The sequence below is a fragment of the Galeopterus variegatus genome, unplaced genomic scaffold (assembly GCF_000696425.1).
Source record: "Galeopterus variegatus unplaced genomic scaffold, G_variegatus-3.0.2 Scaffold13846, whole genome shotgun sequence".
Taxonomy (NCBI): Eukaryota; Metazoa; Chordata; class Mammalia; order Dermoptera; family Cynocephalidae; genus Galeopterus; species Galeopterus variegatus.
This window is the reverse complement of record NW_007739957.1, coordinates 1-11,921: the sequence shown is the minus strand read 5'-3', so window position 1 is coordinate 11,921 and position 11,921 is coordinate 1. Positions and strand designations below refer to the sequence as shown.

The 11,921-nt window shown below is 55.2% G+C and overlaps 1 protein-coding gene and 1 pseudogene across 1 annotated transcript; both read right to left on the bottom strand.

The window, feature by feature from the left end:
• Positions 1-201: 201 nt before the first annotated feature.
• On the bottom strand, positions 202-1,482 carry LOC103581746 (annotated as a pseudogene).
• Positions 1,483-1,509: 27 nt separating this feature from the next.
• Positions 1,510-11,918, bottom strand: LOC103581745 (voltage-dependent calcium channel gamma-4 subunit-like; the record flags this gene model as incomplete). The annotated part of the gene is made up of 3 exons (XM_008563504.1): positions 1,510-2,060; positions 6,055-6,195; positions 11,882-11,918. Coding segments are annotated over 3 exons (717 nt in total), but the record flags the coding sequence as incomplete, so codon positions are not given.
• Positions 11,919-11,921: the final 3 nt, after the last annotated feature.

Sequence of the window (11,921 nt, the reverse complement as noted above, 5' to 3'; positions counted from 1 at the left end):
AAGGAGGGTGGGAAGGACGATGACATCGTCACCAGGCCCAGTGGACCCGGGTCTGAACTCCGAGGGGCCAAGTCCACCCATGGGCCCCGTGAGCAGGTGGCTGAGGTAAGAATTTGCTTGTCACTTCTCAGTACGACAGCTACCGGGGTCACAGACGACTGTTCGAGATTGGATTCAGAAGTCTCAAAAAGTAAGAAACAATTTGTGTTTAGAAAGCACACGTTTTATATAAAAGAGGGTAAGGTCCACACTCCGGACAGGTCCCCTCCAAGCCTGGACATGAATCCACGCCCTTTGCTTGCTCCAGCAGGGAGAACATGGCTGGAAAACTGCAAAACCCAGAAGCCCTTCCCCAGATGTGAACAAAGTGCTGCGATTCCTCCTCGGAAAGAGGAAGAGCCTGGCTCGGCCCTTTTATCCAAACTTCCTCCACTGCGTCCTCTCAGGGGTGGCAGAATGAATGACAGGAATAGGACTCGGAGGATGTGTGGCTGCTACTTTTTAAGATGAAATGAATGTAACTTGCTCTCCCAGCACTGATTTGCAATAAATCATAATTTATAACCACCTAACAAAGGGACGTTTGTTCTCTGATTTACTTATTTATGTTTTTGGTCACCGTTCACCCGGGAGTCTCCTTTTCTTGCACAGAAGTTCAGGCTCCTGTTGTCACATGCCAGCCGAGGGAGGTGGGGTCTGCCCCCTTCTCACCTGGGTCCTCTGCTGCTCAGGGGACAGAGCTGCCCCTCGGTCAGTGGGGAGGGACACAGCAAGGGGCCACATGGCCACCTTTCCTTTGACCCATGGAACCCTCCAGACTCTCCAGCACAGTTGGCGTGCCCTGCCCTTTCCAAGGGAGGTAGCAACCTCCAGAGGCAGACAGGAAAGCCAGCAGCAGTCCCCAGCCTCTACCTTGGACTCCTCCACAGGCCTCTGTCTCGTCGGGAAGTCGGCCCCAGGACAGCACATAGGCTGAAGCACCGTTTGGCTGTGGAGCTTTCTCTTTGGGGTGACTGTTTTTCAACAACAGGCCCCTGCCAGCGTGCCAGAGAGACAGAGAGAGAGACAGAGAGGAAGGGGGCGAGCTTGGTGTCCTCATTTCTGGCTCAAAGACACAGGAACTTCAGGTTCAAAAGCAGTTGGCCGGAGTCCAGAGGCCCCCTGGTGCCTGGCAAAGCCTTGGGGAGGCCCAGCGCCCAGGCGGGGAGGGGAGGCCCTGAACCCCCTTCTTCTGATAAGACTTGTTTCCAAGAGAAGATAATGGCTCGATTTTGTGTTCCCGAGTTGGTCATGAAGCCTCAAGAAAGCTCTTGGGCCTCCTGGGAGAGTTTGGAAACCTGGGGACATGTCAATCCCCTTTTATGTGGGGGGGATGAAGTCAGCCTTCTGCTTCTACCACAGCCCTGATTCCGATCTCCCAGCTTGAAGCCAGCCTGCGACACCTTCTGCGGACCAGTTCATTGTCGGCTGTCATCAGGATCGCGTGCCTTCCTGTGCCGGGGGGGGGGGGGAGGCGGGCGGTCACACGGGCGTGGTGCGGCGGCTGAGCACGCCCACGTGGAAGCCCTCCTTCAGGTCCTGCTGGAAGAAGTCGTGCACCTGCAGGAAGCCGGCATCCCGCTCGGGGCTGTAGCTGGCGGCCGTGCTCACCTTCAGGGGCTCCCTGGACAGCGTGTACATGGACAGCTCGCCCATGGGGATGGCTCCGGTGATCTTCAGGCCCACGGGAGACGCGTCCCTGGAGGGCGAGGCCTCCGTGGACCTGGAGCTGGACCCCGAGCGCCGTCGCCGGTACCTGTAGCTCGGCATCCTGGCGTAAGGGGAGGAGGAAGAGGCCTTAAGGAATTCCCGTTTGGTCTTAAACCTCAACTCTTTATTTCTCTCAATGTAAATGTTTACAGCCAGGACGCCCACGGTCTCGGCCACAATGAAAGACAGGGCTCCAAAGTAAAAAGACCAGCCGTAGTTGTAATGGTTCTTTTTGTCTTCGTCACGCTTGTCACTTGGGTCGCCCGTGTTGCTGGAAATGTAGACGATGATGCCTATGATGTTGCTGAGGCCTGAAAGGGAAGCGGGGAGAGAGGCCGGGGAGGGAGAGAGGCAGGGGTTAGACCTGCGGCTGCACTGATGGGACAGGGAGCAGGTGGCTCCTTGAAGAGCATTTCTTTATCCTGGTTGCTAACTTTTCTTTTAAGTAATTAATTTCGAATGGGCCACATAAAGTTGCAATGAGGTACACAGTAAAACAGTCTTAGCAGCCCAGTTCCCCTCCTGAAGGCAGCTGCTATTACCTTCTTCGTCATGTCCTACCAGAGAGAATCTCCCTAACATACACACAAAACTATTTTCTTCTTTGCTCAATACTCTTTGGCCCTTGGTTTCTCATTTAACAGTGCATCCGAGAGACGGCTCCCTACTGGGACCTGAAGAGATGCCCCCCACAAAACTATTTTCTTCTTTGCTCAATACTCTTTGGCCCTTGGTTTCTCATTTAACAGTGCCTCCGAGAGACGGCTCCCTACTGGGACCTGAAGAGATGCCCCCGTCGTTCTAACAGCCTCGTGCACACACGTAAATGCAACCGTGGCACAAATTCCTTACAGTGAAAACTGCCGAGTCACTGGGCACGTGCACTGAAAAACCTAAACATTTATTTTGGAAATAATTTTTTCACTTACTGAAGTTGCCAAGACAGTCCAGAGAGTTCCCACACTCCTCACCCAGTCCCCCGGTTTCCCTGGATACTGACATCTTTCGTTACCATGGAACGTTTGTCACGACTCAGAAGCCAACCTAGTAAATGACTATTAACAAAACTCCAGACTTTGCTTGGATTTCACCAGCTTTTTCACGAATGGCCTTTTCCTGTCCCTGGATCCATTCAGGACATCATGTTGTGTTTCGTGTTTTAAATTTGGAGTCACCGCCCAAGGGCACTCCATAGAAGTACAAACTGTCCCAACAGCCTCTAATGAGTATTATCGAACTTCTGGATCTTTGCCAGTCTGGGAGGTGAAACTGGCCCCTCATTGCTGTGTTCATGGGAGTCTCTCTGCTAACAAGTGAGGCTGAGCAGAGCCGAGCTGCCTGGGTCTGAGTTCCAGCTCTACCACCAGTGTGTAACTGCGCAAATCACTCACGCTCCCCGTGCCTTGGTATCCTCACGTGTAATAGTGAGAAAAACAGGGCTGATGTGAGGATTAAGTGAGCTAATCCATATAAAACACTTACAACAGGGCCTGGCACACGTGAGCCTGCTCTACGTTCTGTGATGACCCACTGGGTTTTGCTGAAAGATGACACATTGTACTGTCTATGCACGGTTCATGTGCTTTGTCCATTTCCTGCTGCACTGATCCCAGCATGGAAAGGTTAGAATACCTTCTGCCGAGGGGACAGCGATCCTGCCTGGAGCAAGTCGGTCTGGGTTTTGAGTCCTTGTCTGTTCCGTAAGAACCCTCAGCGACATGGATTTTCACCCTCTCAGGGCTCTCCCTTTCTGCCCTCCTCTGTTTCCCTAGCTCTGTCTTCCTTCCCCACCCTGTAGTCAGCACGAGTCACAGGAATGCACCTTAAACCACAACCCATTCCAGTCCCCAGAGAAGTTACTGCATCTTCTTCCGACTCTGCCAGCTTCCGATCTGACCTCTGCTGTGGCGCCTGCCACCTTCCTCCTCGGGTTCTCCATGGGCCTGTCTCCCCTCCCTGCTAGGACTAGAATGGTCTGGAGCCAGGCTCTACACACGCGCTGAGCTCGGCCCATGGTCAAAGCTCCAGGAGCCGGGGAATAAACCAGCGTCCCTCGGCTGCCTGCCCATTGCCTCCTTCTTACCAGCCTCGTCCGTCTCCTCTCTGGCTGGGCTCTCTGGTGACATGGAGCACCTGGACCTGCCTTTGAAATGTCTCTTCCTGGGGGCACAGGCAGCTGCAGGGGGCAGCTTGTGGTGGTTTGGAGGTTGACAGCCCTGGGCATAGCTGATGTCTTTCCCACTGTGTGACTTCAGGGAGGCCACCTGAGCCTCCTGGCACTGTGGCTAGCACTTAGTATGTGGTGGCTAGTGGTAGTGCAGGTCTGCTCTCCCTGCCTTGGGGAAGGAAGCTCCAGGATAGTCTGCAAAGGTCACAGCAGGGACCTCCTTAATGGTTGACACCTAGTGAAATCTGACTGCTTAAAGGACCCTGGTGGGGGCATGGGATGTGTCCCTCCTCTCACCGCTGCCCCTGCTCTGGGCTGAAGTGAAGAGAAGGGACAGGAAGGAGAAAGAAGGGAAGGACACGAGGATGTGGCCAGGAGGTAGGTCCATGCGTCTTCCTAGGAAACCCTTAACACAGGCTCCCTGTCCCAACACACACACAGGTGCACAGGCACACACACGCATCCTGCACACACACACACACACACACTGCACTGGGAGAAAATGAAAGCCAAGGGAGCAGAAGAAAGCACAAGACGCAGAGCCAGTCCCTTCTTTACTATGACCCTCGGTTCCACGATGTGAACAGAAGTCACCTTCCTTCTCCATAAGAAGCCATGAGGGGAACACAAGGTGGGGGTGAGGATGGGGACCTGCGTCTTTACTATGACCCTCGGTTCCACGATGTGAACAGAAGTCACCTTCCTTCTCCATAAGAAGTCATGAGGGGAACACAAGGTGGGGGTGAGGATGGGGACCTGCATGGGCCAAGCAGGGTGCTAGGCCTGTCCTGTCCTCAGCAAAGTGGGAACAGCCACCAGCAGTACCGGTACCAAAATGATCACCACCACTGGTGCCACTGGACCTTTTAGGATGTGGAGGCCTGGGCTGGAGAGTCTAGAGTAAGATAAAAAGATGTTTTGAGGGCCGACCCCGTGGCGCCACTGGACCTTTTAGGATGTGGAGGCCTGGGCTGGAGAGTCTAGAGTAAGATAAAAAGATGCTTTGAGGGCCAACCCCGTGGCGCACTCGGGAGAGTGTGGCGCTGGGAGTGCAGCAGCGCTCCCGCCGCAGGTTCGGATCCTATATAGGGATGACCGGTGCGCTCACTGGCTGAGCGCGGTGCGGCCGGTCTCAAAAAGGACAAAAAAAAAAAAAAAAAGATGCTTTGAAAGCAAACTCACTGTTAGGACGGTGCAGAGAGCTACAATAAGAATTTAGGAAAGAATTATATGCACTTAGTGTCTGGAATGAGGCCTAAGAAGCCAGGCAGCTCCTTCTGTCCCTCAGGGACCCCTGCGGCACCTTTATCTGAGCTCCATGGGGGCTGCCAGGCACCTGGAGGGTGCTGCCACCCCAGCACTGACCCTGCAGGAGTTAGACAAGAGCTCTGACCTGGGTGCCCCGCCACACTCCCCCAGCAGCCGGGACCCCCGCTGGACTACGCTCTAACCGGCCACGAACCAGCTGGGAGACCCACTTGCGGCCGTGGTCTCTGCCATGCCTGCAGTGGCAAGGCGCACATCTAGTTGTCTCTACTGAGGCTCAGAGGAGCTGATGGTGTTCAACCCCTGGGATCTGTCAGGCAGGGGGTCTGTTGCTGTCACCCACACCTCTGTGGCAGCGCTTTCTGGAGCTGGGGGCGTGGCTCTGAGCATTGCCACTCTGCTCGCAGCCAGGGGGGTCATGATGCAGGGCTGCCGGCCTCTGCCCGGGGAAACCAGGTTCCTGTCACAGGCTTGTAAAGCACCCAGCACCCCCTCCCCACCCTTTGTGGTGCTTTGCACACCTGGACTTTGTTGTTGTTTTGGTGAAGGTACAATTCACACAACATAAAATGAACCACTTTGAAATGTGCCCCTCAGTGGCATTTGCACACTCACGATGTTGTACGACCACCTCCTCTGTCTAGTTCCAAAATATTTCCCTCTCCCCGAAATGAAACCCTGTTAAGCAGCTGCTCCCCACTCCTCCCACCCCCCAGCCCCTGAAACCCTGGAGTTTTAATTACTCATGGCGATTGTATGGTCCGCCCTCCTACCAGGATGCATGCTCCCTGGCAGTGGGGACCACGTGACTACACACACCACCGTGTCCCCGTGCGCTGGCACCACTGGGGCAGCATCGATGGGTGGCTCACCTGCAGCCACAAAGAGGATGCCGGCACTGAGCACGATGTTGTTCTTGCGGCTGTAGATCCTCCCTGCGCCAATGCAGAGCCCTCCCAGCAGGAGCAGGATGGTGCTGAGGATGGGGAAGACACTGGAGGCTCGCACGATGCCTGGGCCAGGCAGGGGACAAAGCAGAGCAGACAGTGAGACCAGCCGCCCTCCCAGCCATGGCCACAGACACCTCCCAGGAGCCCTGCAGCTCAGAACCTTCCTCCAGGACTTGAAGATCCCCATCAGGACCTGGAGAGGCCTTGAGTCACATCTGCTTGCATCTCGCTTAGCCTCTCCCTGGGTGTGGGTCACACTTCAGAAGGGAGCAGAGTCCTTCAGTGGCTCTGGGGAGGCCACAGTCACAGCCATGAAAACACAGGCCTGCATCACATTTGGACACCTCATGGCCTGCTAAGCCCCTTCATGGATGCGGTCTCCATGACACCTCCAGAAGACAGCCCTGATCAGTGGCTGAGGGCACAGGCTTTGGCATTAGGTGGGTGTGAGTGTGGGCCCTGCTCTGTGACATGCTGGCTGTGTGGCCTTGGTCAAGTCCTTTGTCTCCCTAAGACGCAGTATCCCCATCTGCAGAATGAGGCTCATCATAGAACCAACATCCTGTGATTGGTTTTGTTCATACAAGGTGCTTAGCACAGGGCCTGGCCATCGTGTGTGCTTCCTAAGTGACATTCTTTATATTCATCATCACCATCATCACCATGACCCCAGGCAACAGATGAGGACGCAGAAGCTCATGACTTGCCTGAGGTCACAGAGGAGGTGGCGGCTGGGTGGAGCAGGATGCCTGTGGACCATGAGGTCCAACAGAACCACCTCTGTACCCTTGTTCTGCCACTGACTGGCAGGGTGACCACCTCAGTCCCTTCTTTTACAGCCCAGGGATAGCAGTAATACCTACTGCAGGGAGTTGAATTGTGGGGCCCTCCCCAAAGAAATGTCCGTGTACTAATTCCTAGGACCTGTGCATGTGATCTCACTTGGGAAAAGGGTCTTTGCAGATGTGATTAAGGATCTCAGGATGAGATCATCCTGGTGGGCCCTAAATCTAATGACAAGTGTCCTTAGAACAGGAGGAGACACACCAAGGAGGAGGACATGTGAGGACAGAGGCAGAGACTGCAGCAATGCTGCCACAAGCCAAGGAGTGCTGACAGCCACCAGAGCTGCAAGAGGCAAGAGAAGGCCCTCCCTGTAGCTTTTGGAGGGGCAGGGTCCCACCAACACTTGATCTTGGACTTCTGGCCTCCGCACTGTGAGAGAGTAAACTTCTGTTGTTTTAAGCCACCCGGTTTGTGATAAACTGTTACGGCAGCCCTAGGAAACAAATGCACCACCCCACAGAGTTGTTGCAAGAAAACATAAAGCACATAGTAGGGGCTTAGGGTCCCTCTCCTTCAGCGTCTGGGGCAGCAGGAAGGTCAGAAGAAAGGATGGGGTCATGAGGAGAGGCCTAGAGCTTGGCCTTCCCAACGTGCCTGCGGGTCTCCCAGGCCAGTAGAAATCCCAGCTGTGTGGACCTTTGGTGGCCCCAGCAGGGGACAGCGAGTCAGGGAGCACTGGCAGGCACCAGCCTCCTGAGCAAGCTGAGCTGGTTTCGGGCCTTTCAGCCTCTGAAGGCGGCATTTGTCTCCTTTTTTGTAAACCCACCAGTGTGTGTCTCTTGCTTCACAGAGAGGGGATTGTTTGGGGACATGAAATGAAGTTCCTCTCTCTGGCACCTCCTCCTTCCCAATTCCTGTTTTCTTGCAGCCGCAGGCTCTGGGAGGAGGTTTCCTGTGTGCTTCTGAAATGTGCCTCTGAGCTGCTCTGGCCAGAAGAGTCAGGATCAGGACCGCCCCCCATCCTTTCCTCAAATGCCCTCGTTCTGCAAATGAGTCAGAGGGGCCAGAAAGAAGGGAGCCCCCAATTCCTGTTTTCTTGCAGCCGCAGGCTCTGGGAGGAGGTTTCCTGTGTGCTTCTGAAACGTGCCTCTGAGCTGCTCTGGCCAGAAGAGTCAGGATCAGGACCGCCCCCCCATCCTTTCCTCAAATGCCCTCGTTCTGCAAATGAGTCAGAGGGGCCAGAAAGAAGGGAGCCCAGTTCCTCTAAAGTCACCTGGGGCCCGGACCTGGCTCAGCCATCCATCCTGCCCGGGTAAGTCATGCGAGCACCTGTCCCCTTGCCACACAGACTCATTCCTGAGCTCTGATGTGCAGATGACAGCAGGGGTTGCCAAGGACAGTGATACAGGTTGGGCCACTCACAGGGCAGGTGGCTGAGGGATGAGCACAACTGAATTCCAGCTCCTATCTTGTTGGCCACACCAAGCCCTGGCACAGATCTGCATCTGCCTGGGGGACAGACACCTCCTGCTAACTCACCCTCAGGCACACTGTGGATTCCCAGCAGCCCTGACACCAGCACTCTGTGGCTTTGCACAGAAATGATCCACCTGGCCCGGGGCAAATTGGGCGGGAATCTCTGGGCCCAGCAGGGCCATGGAAGAGACGGCAAGCAGGGTGTGGGCAGTGACCCTTGCACATCTTGGGCTGTGGATCTGCAAACCAGCAGGGGCATCACAGGAGCTCACAGGCCTTCCGGAGGCTCTGCCACAGTGATCTAACTCAGAATATGAACCCAGCTTCTGAGAACGCATGGCTGGGGGTTGACTTCCTTCCTGAACTGTCGAAGGCTGGGTGTGAGCAGCATTCCTCGGACCTGCTCCACGCTGGATGGCTGAGCTGCCCTGAAGACTCCCTTGCAGGCAGCCCCACCATGGAACCTTCTGCTACCTTCTCCAAAATACGTGTTCTCCACCAGAATGTTGGCACCAGGAGGGCAGGCTGTTTTGTTCCCTGCTGTATCCTATGTGCCTAATACAATGGCTCCCTGAAGACTCCCTTGCAGGCAGCCCCACCATGGAACCTTCTGCTACCTTCTCCAAAATACCTGTTCTCCACCAGAATGTTGGCACCAGAAGGGCAGGCTGTTTTGTTCCCTGCTGTATCCTATGTGCCTAATACAATGGCCGGCACCTAGCAAACCACAGTAACATTTTGTTAAATGAGGGAATAAATGAATTTTCAGGAACCCTCACCTCCTGCAAACATCAGTCCCGGAGACCTTGCTCCTGTGCTTCTACTTATTTTGGGATCAGTAGTCTGGACAGAGACCAGAAGACTAAATATTGGGAATCAGGATGGCCTGGGAAATGGACTGGATGGTCGTGGTGACTGTGACCTTGGCTCGTCCCTGAAAATTGATCACTCCCTCTGGCTCTAAGCTCACAGGCACCTGCACTCTGGAGGTAAAGGATGATCAAAGACACATGCAGAGCTTGGTTTTCAGGGCCAAATATCCCTGTTTCTGCAGCCACTGAGCGGAAAAACACCTCCCTGTTGGGAAGTCAGCTCTGTCCCCGCACCCCCCAACACATTAGCAGGTGGAGATCACAAACCCGAAAGCCGTCGTCAGCCCCTCTCTTCCATGGGCGTCTCTAGGCTTGTTAATAAACCTGGCAGGTCTCCCCACCGCGTACGCTTAAGGAGAACACGTCCTTCCCAAATGAGCTTTAATTGCTGCTGTGCTGTCACCATCGCTTCATCTGGGAAAGTCACTCTGAGGCCCTCCTTGCCCTGGCGCCCTCCCCCGGGGCCCTGCCGGTGGAGTTCGAGGACCCGCAGCAGCAGGGCTGAAGCCGGCTGGACACATTCTTTGTTTGCTGCTCTAGACCCCTGTTGCACCTTCTCCATCCTGCCCTGGGCCCTGGGAGACTGTGTGGACTGGATCCTCGGGCTCCCTGACTCTGGCTGTTGGAGCAGGGTGTCGGCGAGGGAGTTATTCCCCTGGCTTCCTTCCTGCAGGCTGTGGGGCAAGGACGCTGCATTCCTTCGTAAGGGCCGCAGCTTCTGCCAGGCGGCCCTGTCCTTACAGCTCCCCTTGTCCAGGTCCCCTCACCTGCTTCCCCCACCTGTTCCAGCCCAGCAGTGTAAGGGCCCCGGTGCTCACCAGACCTTGTAGGTTTCCCCTAACTCTGTCCACACCTCGGAGAAATGGGCCTTTCTTAAACACCCTTCATTCCCTCCCGTCTGAGCGTAATATCTGCTTCCTGCCAGGACCTCAGGAAGCCACATGGGCTGGGTTGATGCATCATGAGGCCAACCCAGAAAGAGATCTCAGAGTTCTTGGACCATGAGTGGGACAGGGACGGGAAAGTAGAGAACAGCCAGCACCAATGACCGAAACCTCAGGCGAGTTCAAGCGGGAAATTCGGAGGGAATGGTTTGTCTTTCCAGGACCTTCCTCCTCACAGTCCCAAGACTGGGCAATGGGACAAATCTGCTCTCAGAGCCTGAAGAACCACCTGAATGCCCTGGGTTGGGCAGAGAAGGGCAGATTCTGAGTTAGGGTTGATTTTCAATTGAGCCATCCCAGCTGGGCTGACATCAAGGGCCACTGTAGATGGCTGTGCAGGCCATGCACTGCAAAACTCGAGGGATGTCATTCATACCATAATCTATGCAAGTGACATCCATCAAGTTGTGCACTGTGCAACCTGCACAACTATCCAGGGCAGCCCCATGGGAATCTCCTTGCTTGTTTCACTGTGGGCCCCCTGTGACCAGAATCAGAGGACAGGCAGGAGGAGGAGGGGGAGGCAAAGAAGGAGGGATGGGAGGCAGAGCTCTGGCCAAATTATTTCAGGTTCTGGGCCTGGTCAGGGCAGCCTGACACTGCCCCAGGCTCCAAGAGAACTGCACGCTATTCTATTTCTCCAGATAACTCTGAATCAAAATCCTTTCCCTTAGAGAAAACGATCCATAAGCAGGTGCAGAGTGAATTGTGTTTCCTCCAAGGGTGTTCATATCGATTCTCCCTAAATGAGGCTGGGCCTGAGCTCTAGGTGTGCTGCTGTGAGCAACTCTTCGTGTGTCTTGGCTAACACGAAAGGGGAAAATGACTTCAAAATGGTGCTGTTTTTTCCATTTCCAGGCTCCTCCCTGGCTGTGGCTTCCTCTTTCCTCCCAGGGAGGTACTCCCAGGATCAGGGATGAGATCTGGGTTCAGAGCATGGGACTGGGTTTGTCCTTTGAGGATCTGCATGTGCTGCGACTTCAGGGCTCCAGCTGGGGGCCCTGCTCAGCCACAGGACCCAGGCTGGGGCAGGGGCCCAAGGGCAGCCCATGGTTAAAGGCGGTAGCTCCAGCAGTTGGTACTGAAAAGACTTAAGGCCCACGTATCAAAGGCTGCCCCTAGCACCCTCTTAGTCTTCTCCCTTAGGCTGCCCACACCCCATGAGGCTATCTCAGAGTGTGACGATCTGATTTTTCAAAAATAGAATGCTGGGGAGTGTGCAGGGGAGGGGTGGGCAGGTGCAGCCCTGGCAGGGCAATGTGCTTGGGGGCTGCACTCCTCAGGGATGCTCAGCCTGGGCAGAGCCCACATCTTTCACCTCCCTTACCCCAGCCTAAGCTCCAGCCAATCAGCTCCTCTGAAACTAGGCACGCCCGGCAGCCCCAGGGAGCTGAGGAGGCCACTCCCAGCATCCTCTCTGCTCTGGCCTTAGTCTCCCCAGGGCATGGCCTATCAGCCAAGTAACTCCACTGGGACACCCAGCGTGTCAGGGCAGCGGTGAACAAAACTCCACTTTCTGAACTCACAGTTTCTGAATCACAAAGGGAGTGGCCAGAGCATCCAGAGAGAAGCAGCCCCTCCACCCCCGCAGGGTCCATCTTGCCTCTAGTCGCCCAGGACCACCCGCTCCCACTCCACGCGCAAAGGAAGCAGAGGATTCTCGACACTCACGAAGGAGATACTCGGAGCTGTCGTGGTCGTAATCATTGTC